At 47.7% G+C, this 24,476-nt stretch overlaps 1 protein-coding gene across 3 annotated transcripts in view; it reads right to left on the bottom strand.

Annotated features, from left to right (window-relative positions):
* LOC137306036 (cyclin-dependent kinase-like 1) overlaps window positions 1–21,183 on the bottom strand; it is a 39,164-nt gene extending 17,981 nt beyond the window's left edge. Inside the window, exon 1 of one of the 3 annotated variants that reach the window (XR_010958813.1) lies at window positions 20,793–21,183. Coding sequence is in view for 2 of the 3 variants with exons in the window: in XM_067975062.1 (XP_067831163.1) it covers window positions 20,793–20,960 (168 nt within the window). In the remaining variant the exon portion in view is untranslated. The remainder of the gene's footprint in view (window positions 1–20,792) is intronic. The other 2 variants (XM_067975062.1, XM_067975061.1) reach the window with 2 other exon arrangements.
* Window positions 21,184–24,476: the final 3,293 nt, after the last annotated feature.

Below are 24,476 nucleotides of genomic sequence, written 5' to 3'. Positions count from 1 at the left end.
TAGTGCCGAATGATTCATAAGCCAGTCCAGCGAAGGACAAACACCCGTGAACACATTATCTTTTTAATTAAAGTTTATGCAGAATGGGAGGACCAGATAGTGAGGAAGTGCTGAGGGATGCAGAACAGATTCACATGGTCAAACAGCAATTAAATGCAACAGGAATGAAATGCGCGATAACAAAAATAAGGAGCTACACTGATCTCGTTAGCTCAACGGAAAAGGAGCTCGTTATTGTGGGGGGGGGGATTTCAGCTTGTTGACGGAGCTATTAATAAGGTCTCGGTTCCTTATTAGTTTCTCCTTATATGCAGTTGTTTATTAACTTTTGGTCTAATCGTGTAGACACATGCTGATTTATTCCTGCTACGTGACAGAGAAAAGGTATAAAAAGTAGAGAATTGCAGTGAGAATTTGGATTTGAAGGGTTTGATCAACTTGAATACTGAGTCAGAACTGTAACGCGGTTGAATCCCCAATCATCAGGTGTGATTGTAATTGCCACGAGATTAACCTTATGCTTACGCTGAATAAATCTGTGGCCATTTGACCTTATTGTCTCAAGAACGTTATTGATTACGAGGAACAGGTTGAACACCTAATCATAAACATGGGATGTATAATGGAGAACCTTAATGTGTAATAGTGTTAAAAGGGCCTTTTAATGAAGGTGGACCAGAGAGGGTCATAACAGAGCTTTGCATACCAAGGGTGGGTTATGATGCATTGAATGACCCATTTTCAATAGCCACTAAGTTTGGTTAAATTTTCACTTGACTTCACCAAATCGAAACCCTGCTCCATGTTTGAGAAAATCCCGCTGCACAGAAACTTTCCCCAACAGTAGGCCAAGAATCCCCAGGAAGTAGTAATCCAACGATACAAATTTGGGGTCTGCACTAGATATTCTGCATCAATGGTCTCTCCTGTAAGCGGACCCTGCACCCCTTACATCCAGGAGTTTACCTTTACTGCCCATTGTCTAGTTAAACAATAGAGACCCGGGGGCTGTAACAATAAGATCCCTCGTTGTATACACTAGACACTGTGACCTTGCATATGCTGCCATGTGTGTTTTTTATCATCATCTGGAAGGCCTTCTCCCCAGTGAGATGGAGCTAAATGTAAACCATTAAACTGCTTTATTGAACACAACATACACGAATACAGTTTTCGTGAAATTCAAAGTATTTCCTCTCGCTCCTCATAACATGGAAAATAAAGTTAACAGGCCAATCGCAACCTATTATTAGCAATCCCCGGTTGTATAATATCGTATAGCCGATTTGATATTTTTTGTACTTCTCAACTCTCCCTCCATCCCCGACCCTCCCTGTTTTCGTCCTGGCTGTTTCCGTCTTCTTGTAAACTGTTGGAGCTCTGTCCTTTCAGTGTTGACATGTTCAGTTTCCTTTAAATGATTCAGTTCCTATTTTCGTCAGTATTGCTGCCTGACTGGCACTCACTAAGGCAACAAGAATCCACTGCCTCTCTCTGCTTTGTGTCAGCTGTGGCTCAGTGGGTAGCACTCTCGCTGCTGAGTCAGAAGGTCATGGGTTCAAGTCCCACTCCCGAGACACAAACACATAACCTAGGCTGACACTCCAGTGCAGTGCAGTACTAAGGGAGTGCTGCACTGTCGGAGATGCCGACTTTCGGATGAGACGTTAAACCCAGGCCCCATCTGCTCTCTCAGGTGGATGTAAAAAAAAAATCCCATAACACTATTTCAAAAAAGAGCAGGGAAGTTGTCCTTGGGGTGAGCTTATCCTATTCTACTCAGTACTGCACTGGAGCGTCAGCCTAGATTTTATGCTCAGAGGCAAGAGTTGTACCCACTAAGCAGCATTCTGCACCCTTCCAGGCCCTAGTTCAACCTCAACGTACCGGCCCCCTTTCAAAGGTGCCCTGATGCCAAGGCTCCTGGGTTTAGCGTCCTTGCTCGATGCAGCACAGCACGAGGGTAACTTGGATACAGTGCTGTCAGCATTCAGCAAGGAATCACTCACCCGCTGATTACTTAATCCTGTAACCCAACCCCAACACACACACACACACAGCTGCAGGGTATCAGTAACATTCCACCGAGGCTCACCTCTCCTTTACTGAACTTGGCTTGCATCTACTTTGGCAGGTCCTCGCAATCCCCCCACCCCCCACCAACCCGAGGCAGCAGTCGCAATCTAACCCTTGCCTCGCACCATCTGCCTGTAAGGGATACCAGTGGATAACGGCTTCCTATTTTCCTGTCGACGCCTCGCTAAACAAACTGCATTCCCGCTGGGCTGGTGGTTTTGTAGTAATGCAAGGAGCTGTGACAGATCATCGCGATCCTCTCGGAACACAGCTGCTGGGTCGAAAACAATTAGTGGGACAGCAAACGAAGCACGAAGTTAATTTTACAAAGTGTATTCCCCCCCGCTTCCACCTCTCCCCACCTGATTTCTCCTCCCCCCACCCTTCCTCTCCTGAAGGTGCTGACTTTTGCTGGCAGCTCCCAGCTTCCCCGAGTGGCCTGATTCACGCGTGAGCCGAAACAGTAAGCCAACGGGCTATTCAACCCTCCGCGGCATCACAGAGGAGCTAGATCCTGTCGTTCCCCGAGGTCCAAACAGGCACCTACTCCAGCATTGCGACTGGCAGCTAGAACCCCTGGCTGGTTTCTCACCCCCACCCCTCCCCAGTGCAGGGTAGCTTAAGCATCTGCACCCTGCCTAGCAGAGTCCAGCTAATTCAATACAGACCAAGAAAAGAACCTTGGACCTTGCTACTCTGCATGGCTCAGTACCACACTCGGTATGTCAAGTGGCCACCTAGCCATTGAAGTATAGGGGCTGCAAACACCCATTCGTCCCCACTCCTCATCGCTGCCACCAGTGGGTCCCACACTTCCTCCGTCACCTGGAAGGCTGGGACTACCTGGGCTGCGGGCCTTGCCCATAGCTGGGGGCCCAAGCTGTGTAATTGCACACAGTAACTAAAATAGCAGACAGGAGAATGTCTGTGGATGTAGTTTATATGGACTTCCAGAAGGCATTCAATAAGGTTCCACATAAGAGACTGTTGCCTAAATTAAAGCTCATGGAATTGAAGGCAAATTATTAACCCGGTTAGGAGACTGGTTAGGTGGTAGAAGACAGAGAGTAGGGATAATGGGTATGTACTCAGATTGGAAGGAAGTGACTAGTGGTGTCCCACAAGGATCTGTGCTGGGACCTCAACTATTCACCAAATTTGTTCATGACTTAGATAACACAATAGATAGCCATATATCCAAGTTTGCTGCTGACACAAAGATTGGTGGCACAGTAAGTAGTGTAGACAGGAGCATAAAATTACAAAGAGACATCAATAGGTTAAGTGAATAGGTAAAACTGTGGCAGATGGGTTTCAACTCAGGTAAGTGTGACGTTACCCATTTTGGACCAAAAAAGGATAGATCAAAGTATTTTTTTTTTAAATGGTGAAAAGTTAGGAACAGTGGAGGTCCAAAGAGATTTAGGGGTCCATGAACACAGATCACTAAAATGTAGTTAGGTACAAAAAATAATCAAAAAGGCTAATGGAGTGTTAACCTTTGTAACTAGATGGCTGGAATATAAAGGGGAGGATGTTTTGCTACAGCTATACAAAGCACTGGTTAGACCACATCTGGAGTACTGTGTAGAGTTCTAGACACAGCTCCTTAGAATGGATGTATTGGCCTTGGAAGGAGTGCAGCGCAGATTCACCAGAATGTTACCACGGTTAGATTATGAGGGGAGATTACATAAACTAGGTTTGTAGTCCCTGGAATATAGAAGGTTAAGAGGTGATTTGATTGAGGTTTTTAGGATTTTGAAAGGAATTGGTAGGGTAGAGAGAAACTTTTCTCGCTGGTGGGGGGAGTCCAGGACAAGGGGACATAACCTTAAAATCAGAGCTAGGTCTTTGAGGAGAGAAGGTAGGAAACACTTCTTCACGCAAAGTATGGTAAAAGTGTGGAACTCTCTCCAACAAAAAGCAGTCGATTAATAAATTTTAAATCTGAGATTGATAGATTTGTGCTAGCTAAGGGCATTAAAGGATATGGAACTCAAGGCGGGTGGATGAAGTTAGGATATAGAATAGCCATGATCTCACTGAATGGCCCACTCCTGTTGCTATGTTCCGATGCCCCACTTGATCCCAATTTATTCCACGGCAAATTTGACCTACTTGCATTTTGTTTCTGAATCCAGGTTGTATCTGTATATGAGAAACAGTTGTGGCCCCATCGCCAATTTGTGGGGCACTCCACTTCACACATCTCCCCAGCCCAACATCACTTCCCTAACTAGTACCCGCTTCTTCCTCTCAGCCAATTCCTTATCCACCTCCAAATTTGACCTAAATTTTCCTACTTTACAACAGTGACTACACTTCAAAAGTACTTCATTGGCTGTGAAGTGCTTTGGGACATCTGGTGATCGTGAAAGGCGCTATATAAATGCAAGTCTTTCTTTCTTTCTAAATATTCAATGGCCAGCAGCCTTTCATGGGGAACTTTACCAGAACTTTTCTGGTCCAGGTACACTACGTCATAAGGCTTTCCAATGTCTACGTCTTAAAAAGAAAATTCAAACAGGTTGGCCAGGTAGGATCTGCTCTTTCTAAGACTGTTTTGACTGCATTTACTGGGTTATTTCCATACAAGTGGCACTTTGTAGATCCCGTCCCAGTCTCACTTGGCATTCTCGGGCATATGGTGCTTATTCCTAGGGATTTATTGAGCTTTTAGCCTTTAAATCCAACTCGGAGATCTGTAGTAATGGTACCATTGAGTCCCTGGTGGCAGATTACTCAGTAGTGAAGCAATCATTTGGTATTTTAATTAGAGCCATAGAAGTTTACAGTACTGAAGGAGGCATTCGGCCCATCGTAGTCTCTCTCCAAATTTGCTTCAAATATTCATCCACTATTCCCTTAACAGATGCAACAGTCGCTACCTCAACTGCTCCCTGTGGCAAAACATTTCATCTTCCGTGTGAAGGAATGTCTGCTAACCTCTCTCCACTTTCTCTTAGTGACAATTTTTAATTAACGACCCCTCGTCACTGACACCCCAAAGGATAAAGTCTTTCCCTACTCAACCATCAAAACCCATTGGAGTTTTAAAAACCTCTCGTTAAAGCTCCTCCTCTGCTCCAGTAGAAATAGTCACATTATTTCAAATTTCTCCTCCTAATTTCAGTTTAATCAGATGAATTCACACTTCCCGCTCCCTCTGACTTTAATGTCCTTTCTATAAAGAGATGCCTAAAATTGTACTCCGTAGTTTAACTGTGGTCTAACCATTGCCTGGTCACAAATTTATCACAACCTCTTCATTTGCTTGCACTCTGTCCCTCTATTTACAAAACCCCAAATGCTACCGGCCTGTCTTAGTGCGAGTGCAGGTGGATAAAGCCATTTCAGGGAAGTCTGTATTTGAATCCCTGTGTGTCTCTGTTCATCCACATCCTTCAGTATCTATCTATTGAATGTATACTCTCATTCCATTATTCTCCTACAGTCCTGCTCTCGGTTTGCCAAATGCCTACTTATGTGACATCAGCAAGTGTTAATATGACGTTTCCTCGGCCCAAGTCATGTAAACATGTAAACACGTAAACACGTATCCATCTCTCTCTCTCGAGAACAAAAGTGAAGCCTTAATGGAAGAGTTAATGTACCAGAGGGACGGGTTTCGATGGAGAGTTAATGTACTGGAGGGATGGGCTTCGATGGGAGAGTTAATGTATGGAGGGATGGGCTTCGATGGGAGAGTTAATGCACTGGAGGGATGGGCTTCGATGGGAGAGTTAATGTATGGAGGGATGGGCTTTGATGGGAGAGTTAATGTATGGAGGGATGGGCTTTGATGGGAGAGTTGATGTATGGAGGGATGGGCTTTGATGGGAGAGTTGATGTATGGAGGGATGGGCTTTGATGGGAGAGTTGATGTATGGAGGGATGGGCTTTGATGGGAGAGTTGATGTATGGAGGGATGGGCTTTGATGGGAGAGTTGATGTATGGAAGGATGGGCTTTGATGGGAGAGTTAATGTATGGAAGGATGGGCTTTGATGGGAGAGTTAATGTACTGGAGGGATGGGCTTCGATAAGAATTAATGTATGGAGGGATGGGCTTTAATGGGAGAGTTAATGTACTGGAGGGATGGGCTTCGATGGGAGAGTTAATGTACTGGAGGGATGGGCTTCGATAAGAGTTAATGTATGGAGGGATGGGCTTTAATGGGAGAGTTAATGTATGGAGGGATGGGCTTTAATGGGAGAGTTAATGTGCTGGAGGGATGGGCTTCGATAAGAGTTAATGTACTGGAGGGATGGGCTTTAATGGGAGAGTTAATGTATGGAGGGATGGGCTTTAATGGGAGAGTTAATGTACTGGAGGGATGGGCTTCGATGGGAGAGTTAATGTATGGAGGGATGGGCTTGATGGGAGAGTTAATGTACTGGAGGGATGGGCTTTAATGGGAGAGTTAATGTACTAGAGGGATGGGCTACTGTCCTATAGGGATGGGCTTTAATGGGCCGAATGGCCTTTTCTCACCTCTTGACTTGTTTTACATTCTTAAGACAAGGCACTGATACAACCATTGAGTGCAGCTGATAGTCCAGAGCTAGTCGGAAGCACCTCCCACAGCTGATGACGTCAAAGGAATCGCTGAATGGTGAATGGTCCCAGGTCAAGAAGCCCCAACTCCCAGAATATCATCACAGCTACAGAACTCACTGCGAGGCCACCCCCACAGCCATCTCATTGAGAAACTCCGACTCCCACATTATCTCTCCATTTTATGATGGTTTGTGATGGTGCCAACTCGAGACGCGAGTAAAAAAAGATGCCAACAGGGGCTGAATCAGTCAGCGTGGCTTCATCTCCGACTGGAAGAAACTTTTTTTTTGAACAAATGCCTTAAGTAGGAATCCCTTCGGTCTAGAGAATGAGGGTAAGTGCATTAAAAAAAAACATCTATTCAACACTTTCTCTCCAAGCTGGACTGCAGGCTCCTTTACGAGTCCACAATAAACCACTTAATGGTCTTCTTTCTCATCACGTTGTTTATGCCCTCACATTGTGCCCTGTGTCCATAAACCTAACAACCTAAGGGAAGAATTTACAGCCCTGTGACAGCTACTGTTTGCTGGACCGGGGTGCAGCAGTACTAAAGGCCAAGTTCCGACGCGGCAGCCTTGAACTTGTCAGCTGTGAAATAAACCAATTTCCAGGGCATGTTAGCAAAGTGCCTCTGTGTCTGTCTGTCTGTCTCTCTCTCTCTCTCTCTCTCTTCCTGCCCTCAGATCCCACTCTGCGTAGACTGCACACCAGCAATTTGAGCTTCTACATTACTTGATTAACAGAAGACGGAAGAATAGAGCAGTATTGGAAGGGTGTCGAAAGATAAGTCAGGGAAAGGGCAAGGAACTTTGACCCCTCTGGAATAAGGAGGAAGAGAAAGTGAGCGTGAATAATTTGGGACTAAACTGGACAGCTCTTTCAAAGAGCCGACACAGGCACGATAGGCCGAATGGCCTCCTTCTGTGCTGTAAGATTCTATGATTCTAATTCTATGGGGTCTGTGCACAGCCCAGCAGCCATTCAATCAGGAAGTGATGGCTTATATTGGCCTCCCCACTCTTTTAATGTAGCTCCATTACCTCACTTTTTAGGGGGCTATTTCCCTGGCCTGTGTCCCTGCTCAGTTCCCCGGGTGCAAGGGTCAGAGAGAAGGGGGGTGGTGAGCCTTCTTGAACCGCTGCAGTCCACGTGGTGATGGTGCTCCCAGAATGACGTTAGACAAGGAATTCCAGGATAGTGACGCAGCGCCCTTGAAGGAAGACTGTATGACTTGGAGGTGTTCTCGTGACATTGTTGCTCTTGTTCTTCTTGGTGGCTGAAGTCGCAAGGGAGTGACATACCACTGAGGTAACCTTGGTGAGTTGCTGCAGTGCATCCTGTAGGTTGTACAGTATACCGAGGGTGGGGCGAGTGGAGATGGAGTTCAGTGGCAGGGGCACTGATCAAGTGAAAGGCTCCATCTTCCTCCTGTAATCGCCAGGATTCAAAAACCCAAGCTTGGCATCAACGCATCACTGTTCTTTTATCCAGCCTTCTCTTTCCCCCCCGCCTCCAACCTCAATGATGTCCTGCCCTGTTCACCTGGGGTTCCAAGCTTCAGAAACCCTTCTGCATAACTTGGGGAGGGAAGGAGGGAGAGGGAATGAGGACCAGAAAAATGCAGGGTTTGAATTGCACAGGGTGGTTCTGCCAATGCCTCCACCGCCCATGGGACAGACTTGCCACCCTCGATGGCACGCCAACAGTGACAAGAAGATCAAAGCAACAATTTGAACAGCCTGGCACCTGGGTCACGTCTGAACTGTTTGCCAATGCTCGGATAACAAGCAAGCACCGAGCATACAATGTACAGATATATCATGGCTGTCCGTCTCCATGGATACGACTATACATGCACGCACTGAGGTATGCAGAGCTTAGCACCGCAAAAAGCAATACACTGACACGCCAAACAATGGCTGGGAATAGGGAGGGTTGACCCAACAACTGTTAGTCACTTCACTTACACAGCAGTCTCGGGACAAAGAGGGCTCTGTTTAACATGCTGACACACATCGGGGAGCAGATGGAGAAAGGCTGACGGCTGGTTTGTACTGTACAGATTACTGTCAGAGAGGAGCACGTTTAGAAGTGTCAAGTCTGGTGCCCTGGCAAGCTGCCAGCTTCTGGCCAGATAGGAAGAAAGAGAAGCTTTCAATAAAGGCAGCGCACAGTCTTTTATCTTTTAAGAATCAGAATTTACAGAATAGGAGGAGGCCATTCAGCCCATCGCACCTGCACTGATGCCAGCTCTTCACCTAGACTGATGACCGTAACCCCGGTTTTACTATCCTGTTTTCAAGTACTGGGAGGTCATTCACAAACCCGGGCGTCCACTCACTCTGATCCATCCATTTTTCCATTGTGGCTGACACACAGCCCCAACAGTATTGTTGTGGGTGATCTTCCGAAACTCGGGTGAAGATGGGCTGGGCTTTACTCTCTATCTAACCCGTGCTGTACGTACCCTGGGAGTGTTTGATGGGACAGCACAGAGGGAGCTTTATTCTGTATCTAACCCATACTCTACCTCCCCTGGGAGAGAGACGGGGAGCGAGCGCGAGAGACGGGGAGCGAGCGCGAGAGACGGGGAGCGAGCGCGAGAGACGGGGAGCGAGCGCGAGAGACGGGGAGCGAGCGCGAGAGACGGGGAGCGAGCGCGAGAGACGGGGAGCGAGCGCGAGAGACGGGGAGCGAGCGCGAGAGACGGGGAGCTCGCTCCCTCCAGTTACTCAAAAGTACACTGCAAGTCAGTGTTAATGAATAACTAAGATGAAGAATGCGCCAGTAAGTGTTCGTATTTATTCCTCGACTGCAGGTACCATTGCTGCTTGCTGTCCCTCAATACAAATGCTCAGAGTGTGGTCTGCCCTTGGCTAGCAATGTGTCAAGGGCACGTGTCGGAACTGGTGCCACAGGTTATATTATAAATAAGGGAGTGCTTTGTCCCATTCAACAAACGAGGCATCCTTGCCACATGCTGTGAAGTTGCTGGTTTACCACAAACTGCTCCATCCTGCTCCCTTTGACCTCCATTGTTTCTCGTTCTCCGCACCCCCCTCAACCACCCAAAGTGTTGACTCTTGCTAGGTTACAAGCACCAACACCCCTCGAGTGTGTCACCCAGTTGCCATTCTTCAAGTTTGAGCTGACCGGGTCAACAGGCTATTCAGCCATGGGCACCATCACATCTTAGCCCGATCCTTTTCACCCTCACTATTTACATGCACTTACTTTCAATAAGGTCGCTACGTAGCCATCAGGTGCAGGAACCCTTCCTGATTCTCCCGCCCACCACCACCCCAGCCCACGGGCACTAAAGCCACCCTAGGGTCATCAGCTAATTGAATTCGGACCAGGGATCAATCCTGGTCCGTGTGGCTCAGCACTGCAGTGGACAGAACTCTCACTTAGGGTTTCAGCCATGGCTCAGTGGGTAGCACTCTCGCCTCTTATGCCAGAAGGTTGTGGGTTCGAGTCCCACTCCAGACTTGGGCACAAAATCTAGGCTGACGCTCCCAGTGCAGTACTGAGGGAGTGCTGCACTGTCGGAGGTGCCGTCTTTCGGATGAGACGTTAAAGCGAGGCCCCGTCTGCCCTCTCAGGTGGATGTAAAAGATCCAATGGCACTATTTCAAAGGACAGCAGGGGAGTTTTTTGGCCAACATTTATCCCTCAACCAACACCAATATTCTGTAGGAAACACGGCAGCCAATTTGTGCACATCAAGGTACCACAAACAACAATGAGATAAATGACCAGATAATCAGTTTCAGTGAGGTTGGTTGAAGGATAAATATTGGCCAGGAAAGATGGAGACCTCCCGACTCTTCTTCAAATAGTGCCAGGATAAGATACAGGATCTTTAACATCTAATGAAAGACGGACAGAGGAACCAAAATGAAGATCTAACCCAAGGTTTCCAGGAGGAAGGGACATTAATACAAGAGTACAGGGTCAGAACGGACTCTCGGGGCAGCATTGAGCAACTGCTTCTGAGAGGACAATGGGGAACTGAGGGCTGAAGGGAGAGGGGGAAGGGCAGCAGTCAGATCAAGAGTCCCACTGGTTCTGGTCCAGTGCGTGCCTGTAATTAAACATCCTTCAGGCACAATGCACTGAAGTAAGTGTTTTGTACAGTGCTGCACCTGTGGAACTCTGTAAAGCACCTGGTGTGGGTTAAACATTATCCAGAATGGAATTCAGTAAAAGAAAATGATTATTTGAACCCGCGTTTAAGAGAAAAATACGGGCTGTGGGTCATCCTGAGGTCATGAAAGGCGCTATATAAATGCAAGTTCGTTCTCTCTTTCTTTACAGCACTGATGCTTGGTGCAATTTCCACTAAATGCCAGCACTTATTCATTTAATATTTTTGATATGATCAAACTAGATATGATCGAGAGTCAGCCTTGGCTCAGTGGTAGCACTCTCACCTCTGATTTAGAAGGTTATGGGCTCAAGTCACAATCCAGAGACTTGAGCACATAATGTAGGCTGACACTCCGAGTGCAGTACTGAGGGAGTGCTGCACTGCCGAAGGTGCCGCCTTTCAGATGAGACGTTAAACCGAGGCTCCATCTGCCCTCTCAGGTAAACATGCAAGATCCCACGGCACTATTCGAGGAAGAGCTGGGGAGTTTTCCCCGGTGTCCTATCCAATACCAACGTGACTAAAAACAGATTATCCATTCATTATCTCATTGCTGTTTATGGGATCTTGCTGTGCGCAAATTGGCTGCCGCCTTTCCTACATTACGACAGTGACTACACTTCAAAAAGTACTTCATTGGCTGTAAAGCGCTTTGGGAGGTCCTGAGGTCGTGAAAGGCGCTATATAAATGCAAGTTCGTTCTCTCTTTCTTTATAACTACAAAGCACGAATACTTGGTGCAGTTTCCACCAAGGACCAGCACTTCTTCATTGAACACTTTTGCTATGATCGAACCACTAATGCTCTGATAGACAGGCCGCACTGCAGGATGGTAACCTTTAAGGTGCAATGGGCCTGTTTGGCTCCGCAGTGCAGGCTCGGTGCCTGACCCGTTTCCGACTCTATACACTCGGCTAACTGGGTTGCCAATCAATTATACATCGGTGACAGGTCCCAAGCTTTATCTCGCTCCTTTATTCGAGCAGCCAGCCAGGGCTCTGATTGCGAGGGAGACAACAGGCCGGCTCTGCCCGTGTGATGGTTACTGTTTCTGGGGCAAGGATTGATGTTGCGTCTCTGCCAGAAACGAGCACAAGATCCAGGCCTGACGTGGGCAGCAACAAGATAGGGCTTTAAATAGAAAGCACTTCAATTAACGGAAAGACTTCGATTAGAGCTGCGCCTGATAACTGATTATAAATTAAACAAGCAGCACCTTGACGGGTAGACTCACTGCCCAGTGTGGCTCCGAGCTACGTCCCAGGGCCTATCCCCAGTCTAAGCTCACTGCTATCAACTGGAGCCGCGCATAATAAGGGAGCTACACTGAAGCCCAGCGTCCTTCAGACTGAGATGGGAGGATTCAGCTTCAGATTGCTATCCAGTGACTCCCTGCAAACTATGAGAAGGTTCAAGCCCCACTCCAGAGACTGGAGCACACAATCTAGGCTGCATGGTCAGAGGTGCCGTTTCTTGGATGGGACATTAAACTGAGGCCCCGTCTGGCCTCTCAGGTGGGTGTAAAACATCCCATGGCATTATTTCAAACGAGTTCTACCTGGTGTCCTGGCCAATATTTATTCCTCAACCAACACCTAAAAAAAGATTATCTCGTTGTTCCGTTTGTGGGAGTTTGCTCTGTGCAAATAACTGCTACCGTTCCCTATATTACAGCAGTGACTACATTCTTAAATATATTTCATTGGCTGTAAAGCACTTTGGGACGTCCTGAGGTTGTGAAAGGCGCCATATAAATTCAAGTCTTTCTTTTACAGACTCTGCTTTGATCCTCAAACTCATTCAGCCATTACTATTGGCCTCAGTATCGGAGGTAGGGTGGGGAGGGGGGGGGTTGAGGGGGAGAATAGATCAGCCAGCTCCTGATGACTACCCAGTGACCCCTGCTGTACATCAGGTGAGGACAACCTCAGGCTTGAGTGTGATCTCCTCATGGTAGAATAGTCTGCAGACACTGCTGAGACCCATATGAGCAATGGGCACCTGGGCAGTATATCAGAGGGCTGCCGAAGTATGGAGGTGGGGGAGGAAATTGAAGAAAGAAAACTCAAAATATTAAATTCTAAGTTATGTTTTCTTATGAAAATCACCAGAGACCAAGACATAAACACAATATACATCAAATTCCTGAGGCTCTTTTTTTATATTTTTCGTTCATGGGATGTGGGCGTCACTGGCAAGACCGGCATTTATTGCCCATCCCTAATTGCCCTTGAGAAGGTGGTGGTGAGCAGCCTTCTTGAACCGCTGCAGTCCGTGTGGTGAAGGTTCTCCCACAGTGCTGTTAGGTAGGGAGTTCCAGGATTTTGACCCAGCGACGATGAAGGAACGGCGATATATTTCCAAGTCGGGATGGTGTGTGACTTGGAGGGGGACGTGCAGGCGGCGTTATTCCCATGTGCCTGCTGCCCTTGTCCTTCTAGGCGGTAGAGGTCATGGGTTTGGGAGGTGCTGTTGAAGAAGCATTGGCGAGTTGCTGCAGTGCATCCTGTGGATGGTACTGCATTCACATGAAATCCAGTGGATCCCTGGCATGGATCCAATGGATCTCTGCTGTGAATGCTTTATACGTGGCAGCTGAAGTAGATGGCACAATGCAGCCGATGGCGGGTCCTTGTAATGCCAGGGTGCAGCAAGTCCCGGGCCACTGTTCAACATCTGGGCAGACACCCACTATCAATGGTTGGCCGCTCCCCGCACCCCCCTCCCCCACCATGGCGGCGAAAGGTGAAAGGGAATCAGCATATCAAAAAGCTTTAAAGAGACTCAAATAACCTATTCAGGCATTGCGGAGAAAAGTGCAGACTTTGTGTTTCTCTGCTTTGATATCCAGCTCTTCACTGAACCTCCCTCGGGTCATTTGAGAACCTTCAAAATAATTAGACCAAAATTATATCTTTGTATAGAACCCAATGAACCAAACCCCTTCCCGTTCACTCCCATCGTATAGAACCCAATTAAACCCCTTCCTATTCACTCCCATCGTATAGAACCCAATGGACCAAACCCCTTCCCGTTCACTCCCATCGTATAGAGCTCAATGGACCAAACCCCTTCCTGTTCAACTACAACATCAACTTGCATTTATATAGCGCCTTTAATGTAGTAAGACATCCAAAGGCGCTTCACAGGAGCATTATCAAACAAATTTTGACACGGAGCCACATAAGAAGGTATTGGGACAGGTGACCAAAAGCTTGGTCAAAAGAGGTAGATTTTAAGGAGTGTCTTAAAGGAGGAGAGAGAGGTGGAGGGGGGGGGGGGGAAGAGGTCTAGGGAGGGAATTCCAGAGCTTAGGACCTAGGCAGCTGAAGACACTGGTGGAGCAATTAAAATCGGGGATGCGCAAGAGGCCAGAATTGGAGGAGCGCAGAGATCTCGGAGCGTTGTAGGGCTGAAGGAGGTCACAGAGTTAGGGAGGAGCGAGGCCAGAGTGGAATTTGAAAACAAGGATGAGTATTTTTTTTAAATCGAGGCATTTCCGGACCGGCAGCCAAAGTAGGTCAGTGAGCACAGGGGTGATGGGTGAACAGGACTTGGTCGAGTTAGGATACGGGCAGCAGAGTTTTGGATGAGCACAAGTTTATGGAGGATGGAAGATGGGAGACCAGCTAGGAGAGCATTGGAATAGTTAGGTCAAGAGGTAACAAAGGCATGGATGAGCGTTTCAGCAGCAGATGAGCTGAGGCAGGGGTGGAGACGGGCGATGTTAGAGGTGGAAGACAATGGCTTCGGTCTTCCCAATATTTAGTTGGGGGAAATTTTTGCTCATCTAGTATTGGATGTCGGACAAGCAGTGTGACAAATCAAGAGACTGTGGAGGGGTCGAGGGAGGTGGTGGTGAGGTAGAGCTGGGCGTCATCAGCGTACGTGAGGAATCTGATGTCGTGTTTTCGGATGATGTCACCGAAGGGCAGCATGTAGATGAGAAATAGGAAGGGGCCAAGGATCAATCCTTGGGGGACTCCAGAGATAGCAATGCAGGAGCTGGAAGAAAAGCCATTGCAGGTGATTCTCTGGCTACGACTGGATAGATAAGAATGGAACCAGGTGAGCGCAGTCCCACCCAGCTGGACAACAGAGGAGAGGCGATGGAGGAGGATAGTGTGGTCAACTGTGTCAAAGGTTGCAGACAGGTCGAGAAGGAATAGTTTACCATGGTCACAGTCACATAGGATGTCATTTGTGACTTTGATGAGGGCCATTTCAGTGCAGTGGCAGAAACCTGACTGGAAAGATTCAAACGTGGAGTTGCGGGAAAGATGGGCATGGATTTGGGAGTCATCAACATGTTCACTCCCATTGTATGTAACCTAATGAACCAAATCTGTTCCTGTTCACTCCCATTATATAGAACCCAATGGACTAAATCCTTACCATTCATGCCCATTATGCAGATTCTGTGATCAAAGCTTCTCCTTGCATTATCACTGGGAAAACGATGTAAAGTTTCCATCCTCAACCACTTGAAGTGTGAATATCGCACAGCACAATAACAGATATAATTATTCCAAAACAGGGCTGTTTATGGAGGGAGAATTTTGTGTTGTGCAATATCAGGGTGGATCATGTGGGGTGGGAGTAGCGAGAACAACTTGGGGATGAATTAAGTGCATCATACATTGCGTATTGATACAAACGTGACCTTCTCTAGGACACGATAGTACAAGATGCTGAATACACCCGGTGACGATCACTGTCCAGATCTTCGTTGACTCCTCCCAAACCCACTTTTGCAGCATGACCAAGAACTGTAGCTACTTTTGTGCTCATGTCTCTCTCTCTATCCCCCCCCCCCCCCGTGGCATTGCTCGTGGATAGTGTGGATGCAAGAGACAGTTGTGATGTTCCATTTGACGCAGGGGAGCACTGCATAGAGGAGGCAGAAAATGGGGTGCAGAATTTTAGAATTAACGTCATTGGAGGTGGAGTGGAGTTGGGCCGTCTGGTGATTTTCTTACAGATGCCCTATTAACCTCAAAACAAACTCATAACTCATCAGAGCAGAGAAACACTAGATTATCCATCGCGGTCACCAAGCAGAATGCGCCAAAAGATTCTTGAAGCAGGACCCATCTTAGTCAGCTAACCACTGCCCACAAAGCCACTTAACTACAGGGCTCAAAGTGCCAGAGACGCAGTGAAAATTGGATGCCGTTGTTTTGAAAAGAAAACTTGTTTTTCAATCAGAAGGCTGTATCTGGGACGGAATTTGGTTTGTTTCGTCCAATCCAAAAAAGACTCAGGTAAGTATTTAAAGCTTCCGAATTTTGTTTTATGATTGACAGCAAGACTGACCATTCACAAAGCACATACTAACTGACTGTAAGCCATGTGGGGCCCCCTCCCCTAACTTCTGGAAAAAAAAATTACCTATCAGAAGTTGTACTGATAAACCCAATTTAATCTCAACAGATCAGTGAGTTGCATGTTGATTTATAACCATGATAAGCAGAGCATAAAACATAGCACAGGACATGATGCTGGTCGGTACACATTTGCTGGATGGTACGGGTGGCGCTGGGTAGAACAGATGGCACAGCACACCACACCGTAACCAACAGGTTGAGTTTTGCTGAGGTAAACTGATAGGAGTGTTTATTTACAGTCAGAATGATCTCCTGTCAATGACTTCAATAACCAATTATTGTCCCAGACAGGCAGAAAGGGTTTGAACACAAGCAACTACAGATTAAATTACAAGTCTACACTTAATTGGTTTTAAGTGAGGTTTGATCTTAAACAAGTTATATTACAGTCATACATGAGAAAGTTTCAATCTGCATTGAGCTTTGACGTGATCTGACGCATCAATGGAGCTGAAGGGAATGGGATGAAGAGCAGCAATGTCATGGGAACACCATCATCCCAGGTCACACACCATCCTGACTTGGACGCGTATCACCATTGCTGTGTTGCTGGATAATTATCCTGGAATTCCCTACTTAACACCATCATAGGAATACCATCACCGCCAGAACTGCAGCGGTTCAAGAAGGTGGCCCACCACCTTCTCCGTATAACCACGGATGGGCAATAAATGTGGCCTTGCCAGTGTCATCCCAAATCCTGAGAACAAATGAAAAAAGCCTTACTGTTCCTTTGTCCCTTTATTGAAGAATTTAGGTCTGTATTTTCCTCTTTTCATGAATAAAGGGTTAATAACTGTGATTCTGTAGAAACGATTGAATCAAAATCAAGATGGCGGATACCTGCTGCTTTGCTTCAAAACGATTCACCCACTTTGAATCATACAGACAGTGTGTGTGCGTGTGTGCAAGTAACAAACTCAGCCATCCAGTGCAGTTTGAATGGGCCAATGAAGATTTTGCAAAATCCATTGTACAGACCAATGTCAATGAAGGACAAAGGGGACAAAGTCACATCCCCCTCATTAACCCGACCTCCACCATCAATGGACCCCACCCCTTGATCTGACCTGACCTTGACCCCCACTGGTAGATCACCCAATTAAAGAATTTACAGCAGATTGGTCGCCCATTGTTAATACGAAGAGGGCAGCTGTGCAAGAGATGGAATCAGACAGCACAGAAAGAGGTCATTCGGCCCATCGTGCCTGTGCCAGCTCTTTGAAAGAGCTATCCAGTTAGTCCCACTCCCCTGCTCTTTCCCCACAGTCCTGCAATTTATCCAATTCCCTTTTGAAAGTTACCATTGAATCTGCTTCCTCCACCCTTTCAGGCAGCGCATTCCAGATCATAACAACACTCCGCGTAAAAAAAAATTCTCCTCATCCTCATCCTGGTTCTTTTGTCAATTACCTTAAATCTGTGTCCTCTGGTTCCCCACCCTCCTGCCAGTGGAAACAGATTCTCCCTATTTACTCTATCAAAACCTAAAGGTGAAGATGTTTCGCCTTTATAAAGATATGAATGGAAACGTACACTGAAATGAACCAACTGGGTTACAAAAAGGGGGTAAGATTCTATTCTACCGCAATCTCACTCTCACATAAAAGCCTTGTATTTACACAGTGCATTTCACGACCTCAGGATGTCCCAAAGCGCTTTACACACAATGAAGTTTTTTTTGGAAGTGTAGTCACTGTTGTAATGTGGGAAACTGTAAATAAACATGAACATTAACTGTAGCAATTTAACGATTGTCACTTGGACTGTCCATTAGCTCCTAGAACCCTCTATCAGCCCATTCACTCTTTTCTCCTGTGTGTACTGAATGTCGGATAACGCACAGAGCACTGGGAATAAACACATCCAGGGGTTCAGATTGCGCTCACTTTGCCAGAAGGAAAATGGTGCATTTTATACATGTCAACCCAACTTGGAGGTAGTGCAGCGATTAAAGCCAGAGCACAATCTGTTCTTATACAGAAGAAATCATTTGTCTCAGTAAAAGTTATAAACCCTGGTGACTGATCGGTGTTCCTTGGGGCTATTTCCTGCATTTAGTTTTTTGTCATTTGTGACAAATCTTATATGGGGAGGGAAGGGGAGTGGGTATGATTCTGAGTTTGGGGGGAGGGGGGAATGGGTACGATTCCGAAGGGGGGGGGGGGGGAGGGGAATGGGTACGATCCGAAGGGGGGGGAGGGGAATGGGTACGATCCGAAGGGGGGGGGGGGAGGGGAATGGGTACGATCCGAAGGGGGGGGGGGAGGGGAATGGGTACGATTCCGAGGGGGGGGGGAGGGGAATGGGTACGATTCCGAAGGGGGGGGGAGGGGAATGGGTACGATTCCGAAGGGGGGGAGGGGAATGGGTACGATTCCGAAGGGGGGGGGAGGGGAATGGGTACGATTCCGAAGGGGGGGGGAGGGGAATGGGTACGATTCCGAAGGGGGGGGGAGGGGAATGGGTACGATTCCGAAGGGGGGGAGGGGAATGGGTACGATTCCGAAGGGGGGGGGAGGGGAATGGGTACGATTCCGAAGGGGGGGGGGGGGAATGGGTACGATTCCGAAGGGGGGGGGGGGGAGGGGAATGGGTACGATTCCGAAGGGGGGGGAGGGGAATGGGTACGATTCCGAAGGGGGGGGGAGAGGGGAATGGGTACGATTCCGAAGGGGGGGGGGGAGAGGGGAATGGGTACGATTCCGAAGGGGGGGGGGGAGAGGGGAATGGGTACGATTCCGAAGGGGGGGGGGGGGGGGAGAGGGGAATGGGTACGATTCCGAAGGGGGGGGGAGAGGGGAATGGGTACGATTCCGAAGTGGGGGGAGGGGAATGGGTACGACTCTGAGTTTGGGGGAGGAGGGAGGGTGGTACGATTCTGAGTGGGAGGGGATGGGGAGACCCTTGACAGATTCTGAAAGTCTTGTGGGGGAAAGTGTAATTCATGGCAGTCCATTGGGAAGGATGCATCTCAGGCCTTGGTGGAAGGAGTTTCTCTGCCCTTGTTGGTCCAGTGGGGAGGGGAGAGTGGAGGGGGTATTCAGGTCCCTTCTGGTCTAATGGAAGGAGGCAATAAATGTTTGGCGTGGATCAATTAGTTTACAGTTGGTACCCACCAGAGTTCTGAGGCTCACAGGAACCTCAAATTTAGATTTGGACGGTGGTAGTTTTAGACCATTGCTGGTCAGACTGAAAACTCAAGTGTGCCTCAGTCCCCATCACACACCCAGTCTCCTGGATCAGCCATGTTAATACTGTGAAACCATTGTGGGGCTTCATCGAGAAGTTAATAGGTGCACACTGTAGAATTCTATTACTGCAGAGGAATCCAATCAACTTTATCATGCTTCTTAAAACCTACCTCGCTTACCGAGCTTTTGGTCACCTGTCCAAATATCTCATACGTGGCTCAGTGTCAAATTTTATCTGATTACGCTCCTGTGAAGCGCCTTGGGATGTTTTACTACGTTAAAGGCACTATATAAATACAAGATGTTATTTTTGAGCCAGAGACAGCGCAAACCCACGAGCAAGCATCTTAAAGGCAAGTGGTGAGCAATGGTTAGACATAGGGGGGCTGGGTCAAATTGGTGATTGGGAGCCTTCCACCCTTTGACAGATGGTTGATGAGGTACATTTCTGACATGGCCCCTGTGCTCTCCATACCCCCTGTGTCTCTGTCTCTCTCAGGGAATGAAGTGATTGATGCAGTCACATTCTTGCAATCCCAATGACACAACCCATCTCTCTTAGCGAAGACATTTCACATTCTTTAGTGCAGAGATCTCAAACAGGGACAATGCAACAACAACTTGCATTGATATAGGGCCTTTAAGACGGAAAACCGAGGGCCCCATCTGCTCTCTCAGGTGGATGTGAAAAATCCCATAGCACTATTTGAAGAGCTGGGGAGTTCTCCCCAGTGTCCTGGCCAATATTTATCCCTCAACCAACACCTAAAAAGAGAGATTATCTGGTCATTTATCTCATTGCTGTTTGTGGGATCTTGCTGTGTCAAAATTGGCTGCGGCGTTTCCTACATAACAACAGCGACTACACTTCAAAAGTACTTCGTTGGCTGTAAAGCATTTTGAGACGTCCTGAGGTCATGAAAGGCGCTATATAAATGCAAGTCTTTCTTTTTTTCTTCTAAAGTAGTAAAAAATAAGGACAGGAGACCAAAAGCTTGGTCAAAGATCGCCTTAAAGGAGGAGGGAGAGGTGGAGGGGTTTAGGGAGGGAATTCCAGAGCTCAGGGCCTAGACAGCTGAAGGCACGGCTGCCAATGGTGGGGCGAAGGAAATCGGGGATGCGCAAGAGGCCAGAGTTGGAGGAAGGCAGAGATCTCGGAGGGTCGTAGGGCTGGAGGAGGTTACAGAGATAGGGAGGGGCGAGGCCAAAGAGGGATTTGAACCAAAAGGATAAGAATTTTAAAATCGAGGCGTTGGTGGACTGGGAGTGAATGTAGGTCGGCGATGGGTGAACGGGACTTGGTGTGAGTTAAGATTCACACCGTCCAGGAAGAGGGATTTCGCAATCTCTCTCTATATACACAGTTACAATCGACAGCCCGAGACTGGCTAAATGCTGCAGTTAATGTCAGCTTACCTTTAACATCCGGATCTCTCTCAGAGCAATCTTCTTTATCAGGGGATCGTCCTCTGACTCCACAAACTTCTTGATGGCCACGATCTGGCCCGTGTCCTTGTTCCTACATCTGAACACCACCCCGTACGAGCCCTCCCCGATTTTACCCAGCTTCTCGTACTTCTCCATCTCACTGCCTGGACCCAAATACCCAAACCGTCAGCAACAAGGGGAGTCTGTCCTTGTCTGTTCTGATCTTCAGCACAAAGTATAGATTTGTGTTGTTTATTTAAAGATCTCTCTGTTTCTCTCTCTCTCTCTGTTGCTGTTTCTCTCTCTCTCTCTCTGTTGCTGTTTCTCTCTCTCTCTCTCTCTGTTGCTGTTTCTCTCTCTCTCTCTCTGTTGCTGTTTCTCTCTCTCTCTGTTGCTGTTTCTCTCTCTCTCTCTCTGTTGCTGTTTTTCTCTCTCTCTCTCTCTGTTGCTGTTTCTCTCTCTCTCTGTTGCTGTTTCTCTCTCTCTCTCTGTTGCTGTTTCTCTCTCTCTCTCTCTGTTGCTGTTTCTCTCTCTCTCTCTCTGTTGCTGTTTCTCTCTCTCTCTCTCTGTTGCTGTTTCTCTCTCTCTCTCTCTGTTGCTGTTTCTCTCTCTCTCTCTCTGTTGCTGTTTCTCTCTCTCTCTCTCTGTTGCTGTTTCTCTCTCTCTCTCTCTGTTGCTGTTTCTCTCTCTCTCTCTCTGTTGCTGTTTCTCTCTCTCTCTGTTGCTGTTTCTCTCTCTCTCTCTGTTGCTGTTTCTCTCTCTCTCTCTCTGTTGCTGTTTCTCTCTCTCTCTCTCTGTTGCTGTTTCTCTCTCTCTCTCTCTGTTGCTGTTTCTCTCTCTCTCTCTCTGTTGCTGTTTCTCTCTCTCTCTGTTGCTGTTTCTCTCTCTCTCTGTTGCTGTTTCTCTCTCTCTCTCTGTGTTGCTGTTTCTCTCTCTCTCTCTGTGTTGCTGTTTCTCTCTCTCTCTCTGTGTTGCTGTTTCTCTCTCTCTCTCTCTCTGTGTGTTGCTGTTCCTCTCTCTCTCTCTCTCTGTTGCTGTTTCTCTCTCTCTCTGTTGCTGTTTCTCTCTCTCTCTCTGTTGCTGTTTCTCTCTCTCTCTCTGTGTTGCTGTTTCTCTCTCTCTCTCTCTCTCTGTGTTGCTGTTTCTCTCTCTCTCTCTGTGTTGCTGTTTCTCTCTCTCTCTCTCTCTATGTTGCTGTTTCTCTCTCTCTCTCTCTATGTTGCTGTTTCTCTCTCTCTCTCTCTCTATGTTGCTGTTTCTCTCTCTCTCTCTCTCTATGTTGCTGTTTCTCTCTCTCTCTCTATGTTGCTGTTTCTCTCTCTCTCTCTCTATGTTGCTGTTTCTCTCTCTCTCTCTCTCTCTCTGTGTTGCTGTTTCTCTCTCTCTCTCTGTGTTGCTGTTTCTCTCTCTCTCTCTGTGTTGCTGTTTCTTTCTCTCTCTCTCTGTTGCTGTTTCTCTCTCTCTCTGTTGCTGTTTCTTTCTCTCTCTCTCTGTTGCTGTTTCTCTCTCTCTCTGTTGCTGTTTCTTTCTCTCTCTCTCTGTTGCTGTTTCTCTCTCTCTCTGTTGCTGTTTCTCTCTCTCTCTGTTGCTGTTTCTTTCTCTCTAATTCCTGATTCTCTCTAGATGTAGAATGCTGGATTTTTAAGATTTCCGGGGATCTCTTCCCTTGCGGATCCCGCTGCTTTCCCTGCCTCACTCCATCCTCCCCTCTTTCTACGCTCTGCCTCTTGTTCTTCTCCCTTTCCCCCCTGTGCCCCTCTGGCCCTGTCCGCTCAGCCGGCTCCTTGTGCTGCGCTGGGCCGAGATGGTCAGTTTCAGTCTGGCTCCGGCTCCAGACTCCCGAGTCCAGACTCCAGACTCCCGACCTGTCACCCAGGGTTTCCCGTCTCTCCCAGGAGCCATGGTCACGTGTGCATTGTAACATTCGAAGCCCCGCCTCTGCTCAACCCCATTGGAGGCCGTGGGCACGTGAGGCCAACCCTGCGTTCTGATAGGCCGCTTCAATCGGTTACATCTTTCACTTGATACAAAAAGGCGAAGAAAATTATCAATGGGGACAAAGGGGTGGGGAGTGAGATTTACTCGAGATCAGGGGGAGGGAGTGAGATTTACCCGAGATCAGGGGGTGGGGAGTGAGATTTACCCGAGATCAGGGGGTGGGGAGTGAGATTTACCCGAGATCAGGGGGTGGGGAGTGAGATTTACCCGAGATCAAGGGGTGGGGAGTGAGATTTACCCCAGAGCAGGGGGTGGGGAGTGAGATTTACCCGAGATCAGGGGGTGGGGAGTGAGATTTACCCGAGATCAAGGGGTGGGGAGTGAGATTTACCCGAGATCAGGGGGTGGGGAGTGAGATTTACCCGAGATCAAGGGGTGGGGAGTGAGATTTACCCCAGAGCAGGGGGTGGGGAGTGAGATTTACCCGAGATCAAGGGGTGGGGAGTGAGATTTACCCGAGATCAAGGGGTGGGGAGTGAGATTTACCCGAGATCAAGGGGTGGGGAGTGAGATTTACCCGAGATCAAGGGGTGGGGAGTGAGATTTACCCCAGAGCAGGGGATGGGGAGTGAGATTTACCTGAGATCAGGGGGAGGGAGTGAGATTTACCCGAGATCAGGGGGTGGGGAGTGAGATTTACCCGAGATCAGGGGGTGGGGAGTGAGATTTACCCGAGGTCAGGGGGGTGGGGAGTGAGATTTACCTGAGATCAGGGGGTGGGAGTAAGATTTACCTGAGGCCAGGGGTCGTGGGGGAGTACATCGAGTTACATTGAAACTACAGCAGAGAAATGGGCCATTCGGCCCAACTGGTCTATGCCGGCATTTATGCTCCACATGAGCCTCCTCCCTCTCTACTTTATCTAACCCTATCAGTATTCCTCTATTCCTTCCTCCCTCATATGCGTTTATGCTATTTGCCTCAACGACTGCTTGTGATAGTGAGTTCCAAATTCTAACCACTCTCTGGGTAAAGACATTTCTCCTGAAATTCCTTATTGGATTTATTAGTGACTATCTTATTTTTATGGCCTCTAGTTTTGGACTCCCCCACAAGTGGAAACATTTTCTCTATGTCTACCCTATCGAACCCTTTCATAATTTTAAAGACCTCTTTCTGGTCACTCCTCAGCCACCTTTTTCCGAGAGAAAAGAGCCCCAGCCTGTTCAGCCTTTCCTGATAAGTATATCCTCTCAGTTCTGATATCATCCTTGTGAATCTTTTTTGCACCCTGTCTAATGCTACTATATTTTTTTTTTATTCGTTCACGGGATGTGGGCGTCGCTGGCAAGGCCGGCATTTATTGCCCATCCCTAATTGCCCTCGAGAAAATATCCTTTTTATACTATGGAGACCAGAACTGTGCACAATACTCCAAGTGTGGTCTAACCTAGGTTCTATACTTACTCCCTGTCCACATTGGCAGAAGGGTCAAGAATCAGAGGACATAGGTTTTAGGTGATTGGCAAAAGAACCAAAGGTGACATAAGGAAAAACTTTTTTACACAGCGAGTGGTTAGGATCTGGAATGCACTGCCTGAGGGGGTGGTGGAGGCAGATTCAATCATGGCCTTCGAAAGGGAACTGGATAAGTACTTGAAAGGAAAAAATTTGCAGGGCTACGGGGATAGGACGGGGGAGTGGGACTAGCTGGATTGCTCTTGCAGAGAACCG

The sequence above is a fragment of the Heptranchias perlo genome, chromosome 41 (genome assembly GCF_035084215.1).
Source record: "Heptranchias perlo isolate sHepPer1 chromosome 41, sHepPer1.hap1, whole genome shotgun sequence".
In the NCBI taxonomy this organism is placed as follows: domain Eukaryota; kingdom Metazoa; phylum Chordata; class Chondrichthyes; order Hexanchiformes; family Hexanchidae; genus Heptranchias; species Heptranchias perlo.
This window is presented reverse-complemented; position numbering and strand designations above follow the sequence as displayed.